This window comes from Pleurodeles waltl, chromosome 3_2 (genome assembly GCF_031143425.1).
Source record: "Pleurodeles waltl isolate 20211129_DDA chromosome 3_2, aPleWal1.hap1.20221129, whole genome shotgun sequence".
NCBI classification, from domain to species: domain Eukaryota; kingdom Metazoa; phylum Chordata; class Amphibia; order Caudata; family Salamandridae; genus Pleurodeles; species Pleurodeles waltl.
This window is the reverse complement of record NC_090441.1, coordinates 50,623,028-50,649,098: the sequence shown is the minus strand read 5'-3', so window position 1 is coordinate 50,649,098 and position 26,071 is coordinate 50,623,028. Positions and strand designations below refer to the sequence as shown.

The 26,071-nt window shown below is 46.3% G+C and overlaps 1 protein-coding gene across 3 annotated transcripts in view; it reads right to left on the bottom strand.

Annotated features, from left to right (window-relative positions):
• Positions 1–329: 329 nt before the first annotated feature.
• The window catches only part of MMP28 (matrix metallopeptidase 28), a 451,256-nt gene continuing 425,514 nt past the window's right edge, over positions 330–26,071 (bottom strand). For 2 of the 3 annotated variants that reach the window (XM_069226736.1, XM_069226737.1), the window contains 2 exons: positions 22,867–23,034; positions 330–1,222 (listed from right to left, as the gene is read on the bottom strand). In XM_069226736.1, coding sequence (XP_069082837.1) covers positions 858–1,222; positions 22,867–23,034 — 533 coding nt within the window. In that variant the 3' untranslated portion in view covers positions 330–857. Of the gene's footprint in view, positions 1,223–22,854; positions 23,035–26,071 lie in introns of all 3 variants that reach the window. The other variant, XM_069226738.1, reaches the window with a different exon arrangement.

Sequence of the window (26,071 nt, the reverse complement as noted above, 5' to 3'; positions counted from 1 at the left end):
AATCTTGAAGGAGTGCAGGAATGCAGATGTCTTGAATGTATCTGGAGAGTTTGGGTGATATAGAAAAAAGCATCCACTTCCAATCAGTGCTTTAGAAACAAAATACAGACAACTGCGCACAGACAGCATATATAGCAAACATTAATGTAAAGCTGTAAAGAACTGGCTTTTGATCTTCTCAACTCCATTTTGAGAAATGCTGGTAACCATTCATGCGTTTTTATATTTTTGACTAACTCTAGTGTCAGTCTCCAATCTTCTGCTAAAAAAAAAACGAAATCAGTTCACCAATGTACACACCCAGTGAAATAGGGATAGTAAACCACAAGTAAGTGAGGCAGTTTTTTACTGGTGTCATTGTCTGCTGTTCCATTATTAGACATTCAATATAATTTCAATGGAGAATTAATTTGGAAATCTCACTCTATCGTGAAATCAAACCATAAGGAATGTGAATGAAACATCCTGCAAGGCTTAAACGATCTTATAAGGTGGATGGCAAACAGTATTATATATACGAAATGTAAACCTCACAGAAGTTTTTAAAAAAATGGTTGCTTAAAAGGCAAAGTTTTATCTAAATAAGGCGAGTCTTGAACTGGAATGTTCACTTTATGAAAGGATCAATGTTAAGTCAGGACATCCGAGAGATGTAGCTTAGATGATGCTCAGGTAAGGCCTCTGTGGAAAGTGCTCCGCTGAGCACATATGACCTGGGAAACGGCTGGTGTTTAGTCATATTATGTTTTTAAACTTTTGTTTGAAGATTCCTTAATAAAAATATAAATAGAATACGTTTTTTTGCCCTCTTTTCAAATTATGATGAGTTTGATTGTAAAGATGGAGGGCGCCTACTTTTAGCATCCCATCCATCGCAACTCGCTGGCCCACTTTCCAGAATCAATGACCTTCAGTTTAATCTGGTTGAATTTCCAGTACCGATCATCCTTAAAGAAGTACAAAAAACCATCTGGTTGCACCAGAATTCCATTCATTCTGACAGGGATGCCTTTCCAGTCCAGCACGCTGCGGGGATAGTATGGCTCAACCTGCATGGATTCTTCATTCACCACGTAGTACTTGGGACCCTTAAACACCACTAAATGGCCAAGCGGTTGGAAATAAAAGGCAGCATCTGGGTGCCTGGGGAGTCCCTTGTCGCTGCACTTCATAGGGAATCCTGCATCAGGCTTGGAGCTAGTGTATCTCCAACATCGACCACCTGTGAAAATTACCAAAGACAATTATTAACACATTTTACACATGGTGTAGAGATGAAATCACAGTTACATTTTATTATTCCATGGAGTAGGTAATATTGCAGCTTTAAAGCTAAAGAAGACATCTAAATGGTAAGAGAGGATTTTACTGAATCCGTAGTCTTGGGTATCCTGGATTTCTGAGGTGGTGAGAGTGATCCACACAAAGAAAAGTGCAGTTCGAAGGGTTGAGTGATCTACATATGAGTCAGAAACTTTTACATTATTATAGAATGTTGGGTTTATTGAACTTTAATTGATCAATTTTAGGAAAATACAAAGGCAGAAGATGTGAAATCCAAATAAAACATTAAAGCCCAAGCTTTGAATTGTGATTCTTTATGGGACAAGCAGTGTAGGCAAAAATAGGAGACAGTTTTGCAGTTGTAATGTAATTCAGATGCAGATTTAAGAAAAAAAGAAGTAGCATGTAACAGTGCCTTAAAACACAATTTAAGGATCTGTAGACATTAGGGTACAAAGTTTACTGATTCTTTCTACCAACATAATTAATAAAGAGGTTATTGTTGACTTCATCAGTTTATTTCCACTGATGTCTATAAGTTCCAATGACCAAAGGGCCAGAACCTGCAAAAGGATATTTAAATCCATTGCCTGGTCTCCTGTTGGGAGGAAAAGGACAGTACAAAATGCTGGAAGGCAAAGGTGGAATCTGAGTCCAGAAGATATTTTGATAGTAAATGGGCACATACGAGAGACAACACTGAATCGTGGAGGCTAATCTACATTTTGTAATCCCAAGCACCCCAAAAAAATAATATTGATGAGTCATCCTGGATGAAATACCTGTCCGACCTCTATTGTGTTGATACAGAGCACACAGTAAAAACATGCACCACCAGTAAAACCATTAAAACCTACGCCTCTCTGACTCAAGTCTCTTCTATAGGACACAAGATTATTGAAATCTCAGGAACAAAAGAGAAAACAGCGAAAGCCCCATCAGCGAGTACAATTGAAGAAGTGGTGAAATCAGTAGCAGCTCTAACAAGTAGTAGTGCCCCCCCCCCAGCCCAAATTGAGTTTTACAGACTATCTTCAAAGACCATCTGAAGTCCTTGAGAACACCTTGTTAAGCTTCTACAGTGGACTTTTGGCAGCAGAAACGATCCTGGACAATTGGAGGTAATCTATTCTTCATCCTATCCACAAGAAAGGGTCTTTAAACAAGCGTAAAAACTATAGATCTGTTGCTCTCCTGGACATGGAAGTGAAAGCTTCTGCTTAAAGCTTGATGGAGAGTCTAGAGAAATGGACTGATGAACAGAACATTTTGCCAAGGTTGCAGACTAGCTTTCGTAAAGGCTGTGAAACTTTGCACATCATAGCCATTAATTTACTTGCCAGCAAAGTCATGAAACAGAGGTCCACACTGTACGTGTGTTTTTTAGGGTCGAGCTGCGTCCCGCTTGCGAGGCGCTGTAGTAGTTAGAAAATGGCTCGGAGCCCCGTCCATGTCACGTCAGTGTCATTGGTTCGTGGCCTTGCCTTTTAAAATCTGCTTGCTTTCATTAGTGGAAGGCATGCATACGTCATGCCTTTTCCGGTGGTTAGCCCTCCTCCAGCGCAGCGGGCAAGTACTGAAAACATACGAGGCTTGCTGTTTTCCGCCCGGTTTGTGGACTACTTTTCCTCTTTTTTCACAGCACTATCTCGCTTGTTTAGCAGCGAGATCGCGCTCGATTTTTTTCCATTTAATGAGGCAAGAAAACTGCTAATAACTCTAACTCTGAGAAATGCAGGACCTGTTGCATTGCAAATGCTTGTTTAGATTACAGTGTGGCCTTCGATAAAGTCAATTGGAATACTCTGTGGGGAAAGCTGTGAAAGTGTAATATTCCAGAGCAAATATTAAAAGCAATTAGAATGCTAAATACTAATACTCAGGTCTGTATTAAATTTGACAATGGACACACAGTTTCTAAAAAAAATAAAAAAAATCAACAGAGGGCTAAAACAAGGCTGCATGCTGGCACCGAAACTAGCTTACCTGTATACAGCTGACCTTTTTTTCTTTGGGATGGTGAAAATACATTCCCTCCAATTAAAGTAGGGTGTGGAATCACTTGCCATTATTGCAGTATGCTGATGATACAATTCTGTTGTCTCAGACACCACTAGGCCTGCAAAGGGCACTTGAGGGACTAAAACTAAGGGCCTCATTACAAGGCTGGTGGTCAGGACTCTGGCTGCTGTGGTGGTTCGACCGCCATATTAAGACCCTGCCAGTCAGACACTGGGGTTCCGCCGCCTCCGCCGGGATTAGTGATTGTGACAGGTTGACGGCGAGTGCAGGCCAGAATTAGCCAGGGCAGCGCTTATGCAGTGCCATCCTGCTGATTATGACCTGGTTCTCTGCCAGTCTTTTCATTGCGGTATTACTGCCATGAAAAGGCTAGCGGAGAACAGGTGCAGGGGGCCACAGCGGGCCCCTACACTGCTCATGCAGTTGGAATGGGCAGTGCAGGAGTCCCCCTGCCCAGCACCCTTGCAGTGCTCAATGCCTGCTGTGCAGACAGTGAACAATACGAGGGTGCTGGTGCACACTGCAGGCGACAGCATTGCCGCTGGCCCATTTGTGAGCCAGACACAATACTGCCACCACTTTCCTGCTAGGCTGACTCGCAGAAACCTCGGTTTCCGGCAGTCAGCCTGGCGGGAAATTCTTAATGGGTCCGGCAGGGAGGTAACAAGTGTGGCGGCAACCTCCCTGTCGGAAGTTTGGCGGACATGTCTTCTTGTCTGTAGAACTTCTAATGAGGCACTCAATCTTCCAAAGACCAAACTTTTGCAATTTAGAAGGGCTAAGACCAAGTACAATCACAACCACGTGCAGCTATCAATATCCGGGTGTTTGCTTAGACACAAAACTTCTATATAAACATCATCTTAGGGCAATAAGCATTTTGTATGTATATTCTGCAAAATTAGAGACGGAATATCAATACACATTTGCATAGCCCTAAAGAATTATACAGTTTGGAAATACTCAGAGCAAAACTGGCAACAGCTATCCTTTATGGGTCTCTAACATGGAGCTCCAAGCTACATAAAGATATAGCTTGAGTTGTACCATTATGGAGACATGTGTACACCTATGAGGAATAACTATTCAAAGCACTGAATAAGAATGGACTTTTCAAACATGTATTAAAAGTTGATGCTTGACTCTTTCTAATCACCTACTGATTATTTATAACAAGTTTCTGTTAGGTGTGCCGCACTACGTACCATTGTTTGTTGGGTTGTTTAAACCTGTAAGGGATGGGTGTGTTCCCTTGTGCTGGCACCCTTGCTTTCCTTGCTTTCATGCTTACTTGAATTGAATTCATGCCATTTATGATCCTGAGTGCCTATATAACCCCAATTTTTCACCCCACTATTAGAGTTACATAAAGATATGGGGAAGATTCATTTTGGGGCGCTTGGGAAATTATTTGGATTACCCAAAAGCACGCCAGTTTGAGAATTGTTTGGAATTCGACACCCATTTTATCAACTATAGCGCACGACTGAAGAACGCACTCAAAGGGTCACTAAAAAGTCTGGTATGGAAAGAACTAGTAGGCTTTCCCAAAAATATACATCGAGATTGGCAAACAGTACATGGATGGAAAATCTTAAATTAATTTGGGATACCGGAGTACTGGACTAACGTGACAGCTTACAATCAATTTAAGGTGGTCACCAAGTTAGTGGCAAAGCAATTCCCCTTTAAGAAAAACAGGTTTGATTTTCACAAATTATCATGGGCCCAGTACTTGAAAACATTATATGATACATCATCACCAGAGCCATTCTTCGGAATTAGCATGAATCAATTACTGCGGTATAAATATATAAATCTGACATTCATTCAGCTACCAATGAAGTATCTACAAATAGGAAGTTTGCCCTGGAGTGTGCTTGCTGCAAGGGGAACACCACAAAATAGAATCTATAGATCAGATATTCTGTGTTTGCCCCACTTTGCAAACCCCTCAGAAGGAACTATCTGTGTATATGCTTTACTGGATTGGGAACAGTCTGTTATGGCTGCAATGAAAGAGTGCTGGTGTGGCGTGGACCTGCAACTACCGGGACGACTAGTAAAGTGTTTAGAACTTGCAGTACTGACTCTAGAGAAAGCTAAACCATCTCCTCATGCACTCACTTGCACCCTCTATTAAAGGTTTCCATTTAACAAAAGGCAAACTTCGGTTATCCAGACAGAAATACAGAAGGTCAATCAAAATAAATGCTCTAAGCGCAACACAGCATGAGAGAACTAGTAGGAATGTTTACAAAAAGGTGAACTGTTGTAGGACCAATGGGCTAATTAGCAGATGTAGCACGTCACTTTAGTGCATTCATCACTTTCTGATAAGCACTGTTTAAAGCAAACCGTTTAACACTTGGGCCATCATTACAACCCTGGCGGTCCAAGACCGGCAGGGCTGTTTGGGCTGAAGACCCGCCAACAGGCTGGCGGTGCTTCAGAGGGGATTACGAGTCCCCGACCGCCAGGCTTTTCCTGGCGGTTTGAACCGGCAGGAAAAGGCTGGCGGTACGGGGAGTCGCGGGGCCCCTGGGGGCCCCTGCACTGCCCATGCCACTGGTATGGGCAGTGCAGGGGCCCCCTGACAGGTCCCCATGCAGCTTTTCACTGTCTGCTATGCAGACAGTGAAAAGCGCGACGGGTGCAACTGCACCCGTCGCACAGCCACTACAACGCCGGATCCATTTGGAGCCGGCTCCTATGTTGCGGCCGAGATCCCCGCTGGGCCGGCGGGCGGAAATGTTGCGGCCGAGATCCCCGCTGAGATCTCATAATGACCACGGCGGGGGTGCGGCCGCATTGGCGGGCACCCAGCGGTCAGATCGTGGCGGGCGGCTATAGCCGCCCGCCAAGGTCATGAGGGACTTGATCTTTAAGTATCCCCTGCACCACGCGATGTATTGTTAAACAAGTTACTTACCTTTAATAACGCCTTATCTGGTAGAGATTGTATCTAACTGCAGATTCCTTACCTTTGAATTTCCCAGGTGTCAGTCTGGATCCGGAAGATATTCGTAAGCAGTACCCCGCACATCATCAGGTGACATTGATTGTCTCCTCATGGATTGTCAGCATTGCCTGCACCAGGATGACATTGCAGTATCTAGATAGGTGCCACCCAGGTGCACCAATATCAGTTAAACGACTTTCCAAGCCAGAAGTACGGAGCCGTGAAGTGCACTAACCACTGGTGTGAACTAGAGCCCTAAAAGGGGTCAGCCCCATCCTAGAAATCCGTTCGCAGAGTGGGGAGGATGGGTGGGACAGTAAAGAATCTGCAGCTAGACATAGTCTCTACCAGATAAGGTGTTACTGAAGGAAAGTAACTTGTACATCTGATAGAGACTTTTAGCTGCAGATTCCTTACCTTTGAATAGATACCCAAGCAATATATCCCTGGAGGTGGTTCTGCAGACCAATTTCAAACAAGGACTGAATTGGTACAGTGCCCATTCCAACAGATCTGATTGTCCAGGCAGTAGTGTTTAGTAAACGTGTGCAGAGATGCCAATGTTGCTGCCTGACAGATATCCAGGATCTGAACTCTACATCTAACGCAGTAGTCGCAGCTTTATCTCTGGTGGAGTGAGCTCGCAAACCTTCAGGAGGTTGCTTCTTGGCCAGTGTGCAGAAGATTTTAATGCAGAGCATGACCCACCTACAGATGGTCTGCTTGTGCACCATTCTACCTTTCTTCGCACCAATCGATCAAGGTAAAAAGACAACACTCTTTTTGGGTCCAGATGTTGGAGTCGCACCTCTTCTTAATCAATCAATTAGGTGTTATTTATATAGCGCGATTTGTCACCCGAGTGGGTATCCAGGCGCTTGCTGCAGGTGTTTATTAAAAAAGGCAGGTTTTCAGTCCCTTTCTGAAGCGGGTCTGCGGGAGTGCATTGTGGAGGTGGAGGGCGTTCCAGGCTTTGGCGGTGAGGTGGGAGAAGGAGCGTCCTCTGGCACGGCAGTGGCATATTGTTTGTATCTTTGCGAGGGCGATGTGTGCTGAGCTGAGGTTCCTGGTCACTTGGTGGAGGTGAAGGCGGTGGTTCAGATAGGCAGGTCCTTCGTTATGGAGGGCTTTGTAGGCATGGGTGAGGAGTTTGAAGTGGCATCTTTTCTGGATTGGGAGCCAATGGAGGTCCTTCAGGTGCTGGATGTGATGTGGATTCTCTTGGGCAGGTTGAGGATCAGGCTGGCAGCTGCATTCTGGATCGTCTGGAATCTGTGCATGACTTCAGTGGTGGTGCCTGCTTAGAGTGTGTTGCTGTAGTCCAGTCAGCTGCTGATGAGGGGCTGCGTCACTGTCTTCCTCATGCAGATGGGGAGACACTTAAAGATCTTGTGAAGCACGAGGAGCGTGTGGAACAAGTCTGAGGAAACAACATTGATCTGGCATTTCATGGAGAGTTTGCTGTCGAGATTGATGCAGAGATTGCAGGCGTGATCTTTCGGTGTGGGTCCGAGCTCTGCTGGCCACCAGGAGCCATTCCAGGGGGTTGAGTGTCTGCCCAAGATCAGAATCTCTGTTTTGTCCATGTTGGAATTCAGGCAGTTGTCCTTCATTCAGGCGGATACGTTCTTCATACAGTTGTGGAAGTTGGTCTTTGTCTTGGTAGGGTCTGTTGAGAGCAAGAGGACGAGCTGCGTGTCATCAGCATAGGAGATGATGTTGATTGCGTGCAATCTCACAATGTCTGTGAGTGGTGTCATGTAGAAGTTGAAGTGTGTAGGTCTTAGGCAGAAGCCTTGGGGGACAACACAGATGGTGTGCTTGACCTGTCAGGTGAAGGGGGGAGGCGGACTCTCTTGGTGCGTCCCTTGAGGAAGGATGCCATCTATCTGAGTACATCGTCTATGATCTCAACCTGGTGTAGTCAGTTGATCAGTGTGTGGTGGGAGATGGTGTTGAAGGCAGTGGAGAGGTATAGCAGAATCAGGGTGGTTGCTTCTCCTATGTCGATCAAGAAGGCTGCTTCTCCTCTGTAGTCTGTTGCAGCAATCATAGTTATCTCGGTGCTGTGACTGGCTCTGAAGCCTTATTGCAAGGGGTCTAACAGGTTGTTTTTCTCCAGGTGTTTGGTGAGTTGGAGGTTGATGGCCTTCTCCAGGACTTTTGCGGGGAATGGGAGCAGAGAGATCAGACGGTCATTCTGAAGCTCCCTGTGTTCTGCAGAGGGCTTCTTGAGGAAGGGTCTGATCTCTGCGTGCTTTCAGGCTTCTGGAAAAGTGGCTGTAGCTAACAAGACAGTGAGGATGGTGGTGAGCCGGGGCTGATCTAGTTTCTTCTGGGGTTGAAGATCATATGGGGACAGGGGTCGGTGGGTGCTCCCGAGTGGATGGAGCTCATGAGTATGATCCTGTTGGGTGTGCTGAGTTGTCCCCATGCAGGGGAGCGGGTGGTCAGTTGTAAAGGTTGATGGGAAGTTTGGGAGGTCGGAGGTTTGGGGATCGAAGTTACTGTAGATGGTTTCAATCTTGGTGTGAAAGTGGTCGGTGAGGGCATCGTAGAGTTCATGTGAGTGTGGAATGGGGTTTTTGATGGCTGATGGGCAGACAAACTCTCTGACAATGGTGAAGAGTTCCTTGGTTTGGTTGGCATTGTTCTCGACCCGGCGGGTCAGGGCCTCTTTTTTTTGCGGCTTTGATCTGGCAGTGGTAGTAGTTCAGGGCCGTTTTGAAGGTGGCTCAGTCAGAGTGGTTCTTGCTGGTGAGCCATCATCTCTCCAGTTGTTTGCACCTGCGTTTTTGATTTGCTGAGTTCTAAGGTGTACATGCTGGCTTTTTGGGTGGTTCTGTGGGTCTTGGCTGGTTTGGTTGGGGTGACCAGGTCAGCGGCACTGACAATCCAGCCATTAAAGTTCTGTACTGCCTGATCCACGTTGGTGGTGATGGGCTGTGAGGTGCTGAAGGCATTGGTCCACTGCTGCTGAGTGACCTTGGTCCAGCCATGTGGCTGACAGGGGCGGTGCAGGGGGATCCGGCGAGGCTGAAGTGTATAATGCAGAGTTTTATGTTGTGTAGGTCAGTGGAGTTGGTGTCGGTGGGGTTGTCCAGGTGGTAGTTGAGGTCTCTCAGGAAGACATAGTGTTCGGATTCAATGACGAGTGAGGTGATGAAATCCGTGATGGCATCGCAGAGGCCAGTTCTTTGTCCTGGTGGTCTGTATGAGAGGGTGCCTTTGAATGTGGGTGCCTTTAGAGGGATAGGGAGAAGCAAAAAAAGTAGGCAGTGTGATCGATCGGCCCACATGAAAGGGGGTGACGACTTTTGGCAGAAAGGAGACCAGTGTCCGGAGAACCAATTTGTCAGCTGGCTTAAATGATGAGGCCTGCAGCTCACTTACTTTGCAGGCAGATGTAATTGCCATAAGGAAATCTGTTTTCTAAGTCAGAAGCCTGAGGAGACAATTGTGGAGAAGCAAGACGGGAGCGCACATTAAGAATTTTAAGACCAGACTGAGATCCCACTGAGACATTATAAATTATGAAGGAGGGGAAAAGATGAACAAGACCCTTTAGGAACCTGTGTACAACAGAGGACTTGAGCAAGGACGGTTGGGACAGGCAGCCGCAGAAAGTCAGAAAGAGCTGAGAGACAGATTTAAGAATGCCCAGCGATAAACCCTGCTGGTCAAGGAAAAGAATGAAGAGTAGTACTTCAGAAAGGGGACAGAGAAAGGGTCAACGTTTTTCTGTACACCCCGCCACAAATTTATTTCAATGGCAGGCGTAAACTGTCTTGGTCGAAGGACGTCTGTAGGAAAGTACCCCTTTTGACAGGTCAGATCACTGCCATAATACTGATTCAAACAATATTGAAACACAAAAATATCGGAAAATAAATGTTGTTAATACAAAAGTTTGGCTTGCTATACTTAACTAATAAGAGCAGAAATATCAACAACATAAATATATTGCTTTTTACTTTTATCGTAACACATATCAGAAACAAAAATACTGTCACCTTTAAATAAACATATAATATGTCAAAAATATCAAGTCACGCAATATCAACAACAATTATATTGCCAATAAATTACACTAACATTAATAAATATTGAATTAACAATTATTAGCACTATCATTAATAAATATAAAAACACATTTTACACAAAACAATTTTTTAAATAAAATATAAAACATTTTATACAAATGTTTAAATTAAAAACAAATATATTACATCATGAAAATATTTACAATTTACCCACAAAAAATACATACCCGTCACAAAGATGAAGGATACCCCATCTGCCATATTACAATCACATTCTATCATATGTGGGTCATAATATGGCGGATGGGATATCCATCACGTGTCTAACGGAGTATTCCCCCCGCCGAAATATGAATCAGGCCCCAAGACATATAAATACCTGAACATTTACCATTAACATAATGAGAAACCTTTCCTTTTATATAACAACCTAAACAATAAGGAAAAAATCCTAATATTCTCTATACCAAATAACATGCTAGATAAGCCAGTCATACTTGGATGAAGGATGGAACCTCCATAATTCGCCCCCAACCATTCACTCACATATACACCATACATGGTGAATATCAGAACACAATATCCTTTTTATATATGCCCTATTACCAAATAAAAAAAGCAACACTTATTACAAAACTCTTACAACACATTAGAAATAAAACAAATAACAAATAACTAATACCCAAAAAACATAATCATACACTTTGAAAAATCCATGATTCACACCATTTTATAAAAGTACCCCCGAGGAGCATGGCTTGGGCGGGAATGGAGTACAGCACTGCTGGTCTGTGATATGTGTTTCTGCCGGCCCATCAGCACATTTTCAGCCATCACAGCAGCTCTATCCTGATTCACTGTCATGGCCCAGCTCACCTTTAGGAGTCCGATGGACTGGAAGCCCCAAGTTCATGGCTGACTGATCTGAGGGAAGAGTTGAGGGGCCTGACCCTTTACCTCCTGACTCCCGCTGCAATTTTGCGAGCTGCTGCGCGGAGCGGCATTCGGAGAGGCTGCAATGCCAGGCATGATGAAGCCTGGGCTGGCCATTCCCAACTCCTCTCTCCACTGGAGGTAATACTGTCCTGCAGGTGGAAAAGTGTGGTGGTCTCTACCCCCGCCCACAATCAGCTGTTCCCTGAAGACCGAGTGGCCCATCTGACGCGCAGGAGTGCAGGCCGCCATCTTCCTGTCCGCTCCCCGGGTGCTCCCAGCCCGTGCCTCAGCCCTCCAACCTGGCCCTTCAAGCACCACGCAACACCTTGTCGGGGGAAGAGACCTAACATTACTTTTGCCGCTGCTCTGGACCTGGCTATAAGGAGTGGCCATGGGGAGGAGCAGGGGTGCATGCTAACCTGCCTGGGGGACTGAAGTGCTGGACATACCATTTAAGGCTGGGGCTCCTTCTGCCCAGACTACAGTGTCTGCCACATTGTCACTCTGAGGACCCACGAAGGCGGCACTCCTCTGCCACTGAACGGCGCTCTGGACACCTTGGCAACAGCACATCGTGCAGGCTGGGGGGCTGCCATTTTGGGCCCAATCTGCCTCTATCCTAGCACAACACAGCAAGACTGCAGACTTAAGAGACTCCAAAAAGTGAATCGCTCGTAGACTTTTGTGAGGAATTTAACTGTGCACTCCGTAGAGAATGGAGAACCTAGTGTGGGGCATACTACTCTGGTCTTCTATGCAGGGTCTCTGGCTGTTGGGAGAGAGTGAACCCTGCCTGGAAGTTAGACCCCCAATGCGGGGAGGACAAGCCCTGGCATGCCTTCCCACTCCTCGGATGGGAATACTTGGGGACTCACACCTCGCATCCTGCACTTGGACCACTGCTGGAACTATGTTTGGTAGGCTTGCCCTCCCAACTGTCTCCCACTGGGGTGAGTGACTTAGTGAACAGCACTAACTCAGGCCCCCAGTGCACTGATGCTCTCTACTTTCAACTGCTACTAAACTCTTCTCTGCGCCCCCCGCTACGCCAGGAGGCAGAACCTCTAGAGACGCTTCCATTGTCGCCCTGGGATCAAAACGTAAACTGATGGATATGACAAGCAAAGGAGACTCAACACTGCAGGCTCCCGAAGTGTCCACCATCCAGTCCATTTCCTACATTGAGAAATTCTTCAATGACATCAGACCTGAGATCTCCTCCCTAAAGACAGACTTCAAAATCTGCATGCTGGATCTCTGCCGAGACATTAATGAGGTGGGCATCTGTGTAGATGAGCTGTAGCACACTACAGACTCCCACACATAGGACCAGGAAATGCTCTGTTGCCGTATGACTGCACTGGAAGAAAAGCAGATCGAGCTTCAAGCCAAGCAAGAAGACCTGGAAAATCACAGCCGTAAAATGTCTGCATATGCGGGGGAGAGGTTTCCTGGAAGCACAGAAGTAGATGGCATCCTGACCTTCACCAGGGACTTCCAACAGGTAACCCATGGGGGACAAACACCTACTCTTAGACAGAGTGCATCGCACTGCATCCATGATTGGCCACCCGAACAGCGCTCCAGATATCCTGACTGGAGTACATTTCTTTCAGGAGAAGGATGACATCCTGAAGGTGGTGAGGGGCAAGGCAGATCTCATATTTCAAGGAAACTCCATACAGACTTTTCAAGACCTTTCTCCTCTGATGCTTAAAAAGAAGAGAGACTTCAAACCAGCCACAAAAAAACTGCAAGAACTGGGGCTCAATTATCAGTGGGCCTATCGATCTGGGCTCCTCTTTCATTGGAAAGGTAAACAGCACCTGGTCTGATGCTTGACGGAGGCCAAATATCTGCTGGGTCTCCCTAGCAAGTCTTCGAATCAGGGGTTCCCGGACCCCTCCCCAGAGTGCCGTGAGGGACTGCGTCCTATCTTGAGTTCGGCTGGAGATCGGAGCAGTACTTGCACCAGCGAAATGCCCACTCTTCACGAAGCAAAATCGGGCATAATCTCCCACCAACAGAATATGGAACAGTAAGACTCCTAGCTTGCTCCACACCACCTTGATCCCCACATAACCTATTATAGCTGCCTCTTGTCGAGTTAGGGGAACAATGTACATCTGCTCTTTTTGCCTGCAGCTAGGTCCCTGGACTCAGGGCCAGACTTCCTCTAGCACTTTGCCTTGCTTGGTATTGCATCCTAGCACAGATTTATACACTGTCTTACTCCTTGCAGTTATCACCAGGGATGACGGCTGACAGCTCTCGCTCCTCAGGGACAGGCAACAGCCTTGGCATCCCTGTCACCATCTCCCCCACCCACATGGGTTTTTGCCCTGTTGAGGGTGAGGCTTCTAAGGGGTACGATGGGTATGGTCACCTGCTTTCCGACGGAGAAGCCCATCACGCTGGGCCCGGTTGGCCCACTTATTTGTTTCTGGTTTAAGTTTCTTCCTTTTTCCCCTCTTGTCTGACCACTGTGTGGGGCAGGGGTGCCATGGCTCTTGCCGTCTAGGCCTCGCAGGTTTAGGCACTGCCCTCCAGTGACCCCCACACTGACCTAAGGCCATGGGCTCCTTGGCCAACTTTAAATTACTATCTCGAAATGTCACAGGGCAAAATTCCTCCAGCAAGAGGTAACAAGTCTGGCGCTACCTCTTACAGCAGGACTCTGATATTATCTTCTAGCAAGAAACGCATTTGCTTCAGGAGGACTGCCCTCATATGGTTCATCCTCGCTACCCCTGCCAACACTGGGCATACACCTCCACTATAACCGCAGGGGTGCTATCCTTTTTAAGAAAGGAGTTTACAGAAAGGTGCTGAAACCCTCCGGGGACCGGGAAGGATGGTTACTAACCCTAACAGTGGAAAGGGGGTGCTCTTTGTTGAACCTCCTTAATCTTTACGCTCCGAATAAGGTTGAAGATGCTTTCTTGTAATGGGTCCAGGCTCACAACATCCCAACCTGCCTCCTTTCGCTCAATGCAGTTAATGCATTTGATCAAGTTAGTTGGGCCTTCCTGCTTGCTCAACTCCACAAAATCAGCTTGGGGCCTCTTATGATCAGTAAAATCATGGCTTCCCCCACAGCTGAGATTCGGTTAAACGGCCGACCACCCACTCCTTCGCCCTGCACAGAGGCACCGGGCAGGGATGCCCTCTCTCCCCTCTGCTCTTTGCCTTCATGGTGGAGTTCCTGCCCATCAGTATCTGGCAGGACCGCTCAATAGCTGGCATCCCCCTGGGGAACGACAACACAAGACCCTCCTGATGCATAAGACATGCTACGTGAATCCAGATGGGGATGGAAGGTTGGCGGGGTGGTTTGCTTGTCCCTATCTTTTACACTATTATTGGGCTGCCCAACTGTGCTTCATCTATGAATGGGTGGTCAGGGAGAGAGAAAAACACTGGCTGCATATGGATCAGATAGTGGCCTGCGGACCCCTTCGGGACCTGGCCTGACTCCTGAAACACTTTCACCACTGCAGTGCATACCTAGCAACCCGACCCACACAGTCCTGGAAATCTGGGACTGGGTGCCAGTTAAGGGAGGCCTTACCTCTTCTCCTTCCTCTCACACTCCAAAAGCATGTAATCTGGAATTCATGCCAATCATTCCGGGCACCTGCCAGGACTGGGCAGGTGTAGGACGTTACAAGACCTCTTCCAGGGACCAACAATCAAGTCCTTTGAAGTATGGGAACCCAAATTCCCTCCAATACTTTCAGCTTCATCATTGTGCTCTTTCTCCCCTCAATGTTGCAGGGGCCCCCTTCGAGACCCTTGTGGTTGCTTTGAGGGCTCCAATGGTTCTATCTCCAAAGCTTACAGCACCCTTCAGCAATCCCGCACACTTCCCCAACATCCTTGTCAGACCAAATGAGAGCAGGAGAGTATCCTAGGCATTTCCCAGAAGCAATGGGAGCTCCTGTGGCATGAGATCCCCAAGATACACAGGAGTGCTGCCCAGCAGGAATCGGCCTATAAACTGTTACAATGGTACTACACCCCTGCGTGCCTACATACCATGTTCGCCACCTCTACGGACACCTGTTGGAGGTGTAGCACACAAGTAGTGGAATTCTAGCACATCTGGTGGTCTTGCTCGGATATCAATATTTTCTGGAAGGCAGCCCTCAGCCACATCAAGAGCATACTTGGCTTTCTCATCCCATTCGACTACTGCACACTCATACTGGGAATTCTGCTGGTCATCCCAAAGGCAATGACCAATGCAGTCTGGTACCTTGTCCGCCACATGTCAGGAACAGAGAAGCAACTTAGGGCTCTGGGCTGGAAGACCTCATCAGCTCCCTCAGTGGTGGTCTGGTTTACACAAATGTGGAACACGCTAGCTATGGAAAAATGTCACACAAAGTAGCACACTTTCACAAGAAATTCATCTGCCTTTGGCAGCCCCTCACTGACTATATATCTTGACTTGAACACCTATGCTTTTCCTCCCAGACACAGAGCCCTCCATATATTCATTTACTCGCCTTCTCTGGTGCTGTGGATGATTCTGTGGGAGTAGAGGGGTGTCCACTCCCCACCTCCCTCATTGGGCACCCCCTCTCCTGGGCACCCCATGCAACACCCCCTGCCTGGACAATCATATCTCTTTCTCATGAGCTATGGAACAGGTGAGCCCCTCCCTCCCTCCCTCCCTAGTCAGGCTCAGTTTTTTTATCTCTTCGTTCTTTCTCCCTCATGGTTGACCCAGTTGGCCCCTTGATGCCCCGTCATGGCTCAACTCCATTTTAGTTGTCCCCCAGTCACTCACTCTGTTGGGAGTGCTCCCCACCCACAGGCTTTCCCTTGACAACCATATTTCAACCAGCACCTATACATGGGTCTGGCACCTTGCCTCTGCCCATATGCCTAGTGATATAATCAGAGCCGCCATACAGCTGCAACCCTCCCAACCGGGCTTGTCTGGATAACTGGGGTCTGGCCCTGTTTGTCTACTTTATCGATGTAGGGGATGCCTATTGATGAAGGTGTGACACCACTGTATCTTTGTCAACTGGTTGATGCATAGCTTTCGTTGTTATAAATGACAATCACAAAGATTGTTTTATGACATGTAGTGTTTATTAGGAAAAAGGTAACTCCCAATGTCCATATGACATGTACGTTGACAAAAATACACTGCATTCCCAAAAATACATATGCATTACACTTAGGGTCTCATTAAGAGTGTGGCGGTCTGAGGACTGACACACTCCCAGTGACAGTCAAACCGCCGCACTGCTGGAGGTCTGACCACCACATTACAACCCTGGCGGGCAGACCCGCCACAGGACCACTGATCACCAACAGGAACATCTTTCCTGACGGACTGACAGCGGTCTGAGTTGGGTTCAGCCCGGCTGCGCTGAACTCGGCGCTGCCTGGCTGATTCCAACTCACCCCGCCATGCAAAGGTTAGCGGAAAGCTAGTGACGGGGGCCACAGTGGGCCCCTGCACTGCCCATGCTTACGCTCAGACAGTGCACATTCGGATGGTGCTGGTGTGCTACGGAATTGGCCTTGGCTCCCTTAAGGGAGCCGAGACCAATATCGAAGCTCTGTACCCACTGGTCAGCCCAGTGGGAACATTGTAATATGGTTGCGGGGGGACACCACCAGTATGACAGTGGTGTCCTCCCCGCAAATTTGGCGGTCGGCTCATCTGACCACCAAACTCGTAATGTGGCACTTAATCATCATAATATATGTAACATACCATAATGTAACATAATAAACAACATACTAGTAAAACACTACTATTAATGCAACTAAGGGCCTCATTACGAGGCTGGCAGTCTTGAGACTGCCAGCCTCACGGTGGCGGTCAGGACCGCTTCTGCTGTGGTGGTTCGACTGTCACATTAAAGACCCTGGAGATCTCAGTCCCAGTCTCCTCACCCCCAACCCATCCCATGCACGCATACAGACAAGCATGCACACAAAACATCAAACAAGAATAGCACAGTCAAACACTGGCAGCACACTTCAGGCCACAAGCACTCACACAAACAACAGACAGTTGTGCACACAACAACATCCACTGCCTCCACTGTCTCCCGTCCTCCTCCTCCCTCACAGTCACATCCACACTCACACCTGCATGCACTGCATCAACAGCCACCACCACCATCACCAAATCAAGCAGCACACACACCTCACTTGCAGACACCTCCACAACATCCATCCACGCGTCCCCTTTGTCCTCTCCCACCTTGTCGGCCCACCTCCTAACAGACACAAATTCACGCACTCAGACTCCCAAAAGCCATCCACCTCAAATGGGCACACTGCCCAATGCACCTGCACCCAAGTTCAGCAGCCGTACACCTCTGAAAACCACTGCCTCAACCTCCACTCCCATCCCTCCTCCCACATCCCACCCCAACGTCCCTAAGAAGCTTTTCCTTGCACATCATGACCTCTTCCCTCCCCCTCCACCCCCCATCCTGCCCATAAGAGCAGGGTCCCAACAACCCAGCACAGTACCTCAGACAAACAGTCTGCCTCTGCTCCCATCAAAACATCAGCTTCTGGCACAAAAGGGCTCCAGAGTGTGACGTGTAAGTAAGTGTAAATAATGAGAAGTCCATGTGAATGTAAAGTAAAAAACTGCAATGTCCACAGGTGTCTGGGAAGGAGGGTGGGCACGTTAGAATCTGCAGCACTACAGAGGTTTACAGGGTAAGTAACATATTCTGCTTTAAGGCATGTATAGCTGTAGATACACATGCTTTGCATACACTATAAAGAAGCCCTCCAGAGATGCGGTGGCTAACCTGTGGGTGTTGCAGTTGTCTGAAAAAGTGAACGTAGCACCGCCTGACCTACACTGGCTTGTTGGCGTTCTAGAACATCCACACAATAATGTTTAATGAAGGTGTGTGGTGTAGACCATGTAGCTGCTTTGCATATGTCAGCTATCAAAATATTTCCTCGGAAAGTCATGAATGCTCTTTTCTTCCTAGAAGAGTGTGCTCTAGGAGGTGTAGGTAGAGTTATTTTGGCTTTATCATAACATGTTTGAATGCACTTAACTATCAATCTGACTATACCTGATTTGGATATGGTCTCTCCTTTATGGGGTGCAGAAAAAGCAACAAATAGTTGTTTTGTTTTCCTGAACGTTTTAGTTCTATCAATGTAGAACATAAGGACTCTTAACATCTAATGTGTGGAGAGTCCAGAACTGAATCTGGTTGTGGAAAAAAAACAGTAATTCATATGAGGTGAAAATGAGGGACAACTTTAGGGAGGAATTTGGGGTTGGTGCGGAGAACCACAATGTCACTATGTAGTTGGTAGAAAGGTTCTTCCAAGGTTAAAGCCTGGAGCTCACTAACATGTTTAAATGAGGTAATAGCAATTAGAAATGCCACCTTCTAAGAGAGGTACTGAAGAGGGCATGTATGCAGGGGCTCAAATGCAGGGCCCATAAGTCATGTAAGAACAATGATGATGTTCCATGAGGGTGCAGGTGGAACCCGTGCGGAATAACTCTTTTGAGCCCCTCCTTGAAGGCTTTAATGACTGGTATTTTGAACAAAGAGATGTGATGTATATTCTGTAAACAGGCAGCCACTGCAGCAAGATGTAAACTTATGAATATGAATGCCAGGCCATATTTTTGTAAATGAAGCAGGTAGCAGATAATGTCTTGTACGTTGGCTTTGAAAGGATCAATATATTTTGAATGACAATAACAGACAAACCTTTACCATTTTGCCACGCAGTATGCTCGTGGTAGGCCTACAGGCTTCTTTAAGAATGCTCATTCACTCAGGTGGCAGATTGAGGTAAACAAACTCTTATGACCTCAGAAGCCAGATCGCCAAGACACGCAGATGCCAAGTTGAGAGCTTTGGGATCTGGGGGTCTGATTTCTACATGGCTGTGAGTGAGAAGGCTCGGCCTGTTAGGGTGTTTCTCATGGGGAACTAAGGGAGGTCAAAGACAGGTTGTGAACCAGGATGATGGGCCTAAGTGTGAGCCACTAGTATCATTGTGAGATGTTAGTCTGAGCTTCCGAACCAGAAATGGAAGGAGAGAGGAGAAAAGGTGCAGGCAAATATCCCTGACCAACTCATCTATACTGCGTTGCCCTCAAATAGTGGATGTGAACTTGGAGGCGATGTTTGGGCATTTTGCATTTTCTGAGGTTGGGAAAAGGTCTATCTGAGGGAACCCCCATCTGTGGAAGTATGGGAGAAGGACTTGTGGAGTTCCACTTGAGGACTTTTTGCTGCATCCTGCTAAGGAGGTCTGCAAAATTGTTGTCTGTGCCCGGAAGGTATTCTGCTAATAGGTGAATGTTGTGATGTAGAGCAAAATTCCAAATAGTCTGTGATAGACAGGATAATTGTGGAGACTGTGTCCCCCCTGCTTCTGTAGATAGAACATGGATGTCATATTGTCCACCCAGACTAGAACAACCTTATTAATGAGGTGAGGTAGGAATGCTTTCAACACTAATTGTACAGCTTGAAGCTGGAGGTAGTTGATGTGGAGACCCAGTGCTTGGCATGTACTGTGAAATTCTTCAAATGTGCACCCCATCCCATGAGTGATGCATCTGTCATGACAGTGATGTGGGGATCAGGGTTGAGAAAAGGCCGCCCTTTTAACAGGGTGTTGGTATTCCACCATTGTGGAGAGTGACCAGTTTGGTGGTCTATCAACACTAGATCCTCTAACTGACCCTGTGACTGGGACCAATGTCAAATTAAACATTCCTATAACAAATGCATGTGTAGTCGGGCCTGGGGTACTATGGAGAGGAAGAGGCCATCATCCTTAAGAGGCAAATGACTGCCCTCACTGTGAGTTGTTGATTTGTCTGAAATTGAGTAAATAGTGTCTGAAAATTCTGGATTCTTGAAGAACTGGAATAGGCTAATCTTACTTGTGTGTTTACAATAGCCCTTGGATATGGCTGAGCATTTTAAAGGGTTTAGGTGAGACTTAGTAACATCGATGGTGAACCCCAAGCGGTGGAGCATATCTATTGTAAGTGTGTTGTTGACACTATTGGTGAGCCCTGGGTTTGATGAGCCAATCGTCCAGATATGGAAATAAATACATGGACTTTTTGTCTGCATAGGTGGGCTGCTATCACCACTAGGCACTTGGTGAATACTCTGGGTGCAATAGTTTCCTCGGAAGGGAGGACTTTGAACTGGTAATGTTTGCTGCCCATCAGAAACCTCAGATATTTGCGATGAGCTGGGTGTATTGGTATGTGAAAATGGGACTAGTGTAGACATAAAGTCGCCCTGTTAAAGAAGCGGGATCACGTCTTGTAATGTGGCCATGTGGAAGTTGCCTGATATGATGTACTCGTTCAGAGGCTTGAGATCTAGGACTTTCCATAAAGATCTGTCTTTTTGAGGTTTTAGGGAGTATAGAGAGTAAACCCCTTAGCCATGGAGTTGAATAGGGACAGGTTCTTTGCGGAGAAGAGCTTGGACTTCCTGTTTGAACAATGTTTGATGTTCCAGTCATAGCCTGTGAGTGTGAGGTGGAATGTTGGGAGATGTGGTAGTGAGCTCTTGAAAATAACCATGTTGGATAATGGCTAACACACTCTGGTCTGATGTAAGTGCTTGCCATGTGAGTAAAAAATCCTGTAATTGGCCCCAAACAGGTGTTAGATGATTGGGGGGCAGGAAAGGGAAGTCATTGTTTGGTGGTAGGTTTTGCTCTACATGGGGAGGCACACCAACCTTTACCTTTGGCATTGTTGCCTCTGAAGGAACCAAGATAGTAGCTCCTGGAGGTGGTACTTGGACTCTGCTGATGTTGAAAGGAGGGGAGGCATCTAAGGAGGCAGCCTTTGTGTTCTCACATTTAAGTCAAAGGCGCCCCTGATAAGCAGGTGTCTGAAGAGCACCCATTGCTTTCACCATCTCCGTATCTTTTTTGATCTTTTCCAATGTGGCATCACCTTGAAACCCAAAGAGATCTTCCTTGTCAAAGTGCAAATCGTGTACATTCTGTTGTACTTCTGGCTTACAACTAAAGATTCATAGCCATGCATGGCGCCTGAGCAAAATGCTAGTATTAATCCCCCTAAGCTTCGGTGTCAGCAGCATCGAATGCATAATGTATTGAGGTGTAGGAGATAAGATTGCCCTCTGCCACAAGTTCTTGCGCACGTTTTGTATGCCCATCTGGGAGTCATTGGAGGAGATCCTCCATTTCATCATAGTAGGCACAGTCGTAATGAACCAGAAGGCCCTGAGAACTGGTGAAGCACCAATGATTAGCAGCTTGTGCTGTGACTCTCTTCCCCACAGCATCAATATGCTTCCTCTCCTTTTTAGGAGGCCGGGTAGCCCCACTTGCTTGTGAGTGGTGCGTTTGCGAGATGTGGTAGTGATGAGGGATTCTAGTGGTAACTGACTCCTAATGTATATGGGATCAGATGGGGAGGGCTTGTATTTTTTTATCGCCTCTGAGCGTTATGACCCTAGCCCTAATATGATCCTTAAATATGTCTGCTATGTGTCGTAGCGTGCCCTTTAACATAGGGAGACAGTGTGTAGTCCACTGTGTGGTTGAGAGGGTATCAAAGAGGAAGTCCTCTTCTAGTAACTCTTTGTGTAATTCCATGTTGCGGAGCGCAACAGCTGTGACTATAACCTCCGGATAAGATGTAGCATCATCAGGAGAAGAGAGGCGAGCAGGATATAAGTCCCAATCTGTGTCCGGGGGATCAGCATCATAGGTATCCCATAGGTCATCTTGTGGTGGTGTCCCAAAGGTATCTTGTGTCCCACCATACCCAGCAGTATCTGTGTAGGGAGACCCTTGAGGTGAGATGTCTAATGTGTCTTCCATATTCTGCGGTGGTGAAGGTGACGCTGATGGTGTAGGTGGTGAGGATGGTGGAAGGGGCAAAGGATTGATGGCCTTGTCCACTCTCTTCTGCTGTTTCGGAGGAACCCGCATGTCTAGAGTCTCTTGAAAAGTTAGTCTCCTTTTAGGTGGTAGTGGAGGCGTTGGAACCAAAGGTTTAGCAACGATATGCCCGGTGTGAGGTTGGCTGTGAATTTGTTTTTGTTTAACATCCAGCTGTTCTTGGAGTCTATGAAGAATGGGCTCCATGGAAAGGGATTTGGAACTCAGCTTCTACCTCGTTACTGGAAAGACTTCTTCAAAGAAAAATAACTTGCATACACATCTGGTCCCAACACTAGATGGCAGGAGTACCTACAGCTACACATGGTTCGAACAAGAGGCATTACCCAGACTCTCTAAAAGGAAAAACACAAGCAACAGAAGCGCAAAAGGGAAAGTGAATCTTGTATTGGACTCCCACAAGACCCAGAGTTACCAGCCCTGTCACTGGAAAACCGAGTCCAGAGGTGAACCTTCCAGCACTTCCTGGGGAAGCAGAGGTTAGAGAACCAGACCAAAGAAGAGCAAAATAAAATTCAGGTAGTTGACTTGTACGACTAGGAAGTTAAAGAGTTAATTACTTTCAGCACTGAATAATGATAACCCTTCACACAGGCCTCCACTACCATTCAATGAAACATAGTTGTGGAAAAACTATGACAAGATGCGCTCTACTATTAGTCTTACTTTAATCTCTACCTTTGAAAAAGTAGAATTTGCCATTGGTCTCTGACACAGCAGCAGCATCCACCACGGATGGCAGTCCAAGCCATTTCTTTTGTAGCAGCTGTGGCTTGTTAACAACACCATCTCTGGAAACTGTCCAGTAGTGGTGTCCTTTGAATACATAAACATTCCGAGTAGTATCTGGAAATCAAAAAACAGACAGAGCATGTGAAAAAACAGAAAAACAAAAAGACTGCTATATTACATATAAAGCTTATTTTTCTGGTTTCACAAAGACTGCTGATAAGGTCCTGCCCTAGAGTAGCTAGTGAGATTTTTAATTCTTCTAAAAAAATATTTTTCCTAATAGATAGTGATATAAAAGATGGTAATAAATATAATGGAAAAACCTGGTTTATGATATGTTCTTTCTAAGCAACATACTTAGTTTCAACATGGGTAATCTGGTATCAGTGCCCTATGTATTATATATTTATTACTTATTGTCAGAGATGTTATAAGCAAACTGATCTGTGGCTCTAAAGATTAAACCTGGTGGCACTCTTATGTATTACCACAAAATTATGAACAATTATTAGTGCATTAAAGAATTTAACAAACAATTTGCTTTTGGTTAATTTTTGGGTTAAAAAATAAAACTCCAGAAAAATGTTGGGGTTAAACAATAAAACTCCAGAAAGAGGCATAATTTGGCAATCTTGGTCTTTCCTGTTTTTAATCAATTCACAGCAACAGAATGAGTGAGACTGCTATTACACAGGAGGCTACAGTTTTGAGGTGTAGAAATTGATATACATGTTGAACAGTTATATTATCAATGAAAGTCCAGGAAAATCCACATCCCTGCTGATTCATGTTCCTCTTATTCCATGAATTCCCAATATACCAATATTGCCATCATAAGTTATCTACGGCCACCAAATACAGGAGCAACTGAGCAATCATCCATTGAGGGCACTTTGCTATCTATGAAATCTATCTTTTTGGCAGCCACAAATGCCTTAACCTGGCAGTCCCATTAACTAGATCTACAGGTGGAACTAAAACTCTGGCAACCGCAGTAATTAGTATGGAAACAAAAATACCAGAGCTGGAAACCAATCTCACCTAATACCATCAAGCAGACAGGTCTCCAGCACGCCCATAGTGGTCAAGCTCTGCACTCTCCCAGAACTACTCTCCATCCTGATAGACAATTTAAAACTAAACCTTCTCAACAATGCAAACTCTATAACAACAGATCCACTTAGTTCTTGCACTTCTGCAGAAAAGGGTTGCCATGTGCAATAGCAAGGCCGAATCAGGAAAGGCAACTGCCCCCACTGTCTGTGTTTTAGAGGCAACAGATCTGCCTGCCATTCCTCTATCTAGATGGCAGAAGAAAAGGCTTAAGAAAAACATGAAGAAGCCAGTGTTTCCAGCAGGCATAGTTCTAGCCTTTAATTGTATCCCTAAGGCACACACCGAAGCCCTCTCCTGCAACTTCTGTCACCTAAATTGTGTCCAATCTTCTGACACTCTGAAATTAACAACACATTTCAGCTGGGAAGTCACACTCTCCAGGCGCAGGAAGTTTAATACTTAGCTGACTGTCCTGGCAGCCCAGCAGTCGGGCATAACAAAACTGTCCAGCCATATCAAAATGTCACTACAAGCAATGCTAAATCGAAAATCTTGTTGCAGCCCAGTCAGGAACTATGCCCCCTACGGCTAATGATCCCTTACAGTCACTTGGGACAGGCCAAAATACATCCATACAGCAACCCTTTCTTCTATGTTATCTGCTAGCAACCAACTACAACAGCCTACTTTAATCCAGAGCACCACAGATTCAACTGTCCAGTTGCAAGTTGGCTGTATCAACACAACTGTCCAGGCCAGTTTGACTCGAGTCCAAAGCCTAGGTGTGGCTGGCCTGGGTCACCCTAGTCCACTTGCGTGTACTTACTACCTGCACAGAGGGGAGGTTGAATAGAGATTTAACAAAGTGAACCGAGAAAGGAATAGCAAAGTGGATGAATCACAGGTGTGGAAAAGTGGAGTCAATACATAAATTGGCCATATTTGAACAAACGGGGTCAAGAATATGTCCAAGTCTGTGGGTGGGTAAAGAGACAGATTAGTAGAGCTTGAGGCACTCCAAATCCAGGACAAAGTCTGCTGCCATAGGACAAGTAGTTTCATCAAAGTGGAGGTTGAGATCTCCGATGACTACATGCTGGAATAACGCAAAGCAAGTGGAGATAACACATCGGCCAGGGATGGAATAAATGTAGAGGCGGGCCTGGTGGGTGACAATTCAGAGTCCCTACTTGGATGAAATTACTGGAAAAAGTAAAAGAGAAAAAGCCCTTCAATTGATAAAGAGCAGAGCACAGTCTGCTTAAAGATAATGGCACTCCCACCCCCTGTCTGAGATTGCCTATCCAGTCGTGCAATGGTAAAGCCTTGGGGAATGACTAAAATAATATCTGGCGCGGAGTTCTCTGTAAGCCAGGTTTCTGACAAAAAGATCGTATCAGGCAAGTGGTGTAGCAGGAAGTCGTAAATCTCAAGTATGTGCTTGGCCAGAGATCTACAGCTAAGGGAGAAGAAGTGAAGTGAGCGGAGGCTGTGGTGTAGTGTTCACCTTCACACGTAAGGCAGAGGCAGGCGAGGGCGTGAACCTACACTTAACACAGCAAATCGCCGCTTGGTTAAGGTCCAGCACCCAATGACACGTATTATGTAGAGCAGTCTCCAGATTCATTAACTCAGTAGAGGAATACTGCCTGAAAGCTGACCCATACCGCCCAGGGGCCCCGGCCTCTGTAGCGTCCAGGCGCATGCAGACGGTCTTGCCTTTGGTGTGCCAGTGGCAGACGTGCACCTTGCAGGTTTAAATAGACCGCCTCCGTAAGGGGACGTGGCTATGGAGTGATGAAACGCTAAAACCAGGGGGCGGGCAAAACAAAAACAAAGTGGAGCCTGGAATACTCCCCCACCAGGGAGAAGTACTGGCAAAAGAATGTTAAAAGCAAAGAAAAGGTGAGAAAGACACAAAATTATTAAAACAGTTTGGGTAGCCTATTCTAAAATGGAGCAAGACACCTCCAGCACGGCAAACTGCTACAAGGACTAAAATTAGAGCACAGCAGTAACAATGGCAACAAAGTATCAGCTGTGAAAACAAGTGCTCCTCACAGGAGCTAAGACCAGCGTGGTATATTATAACAGA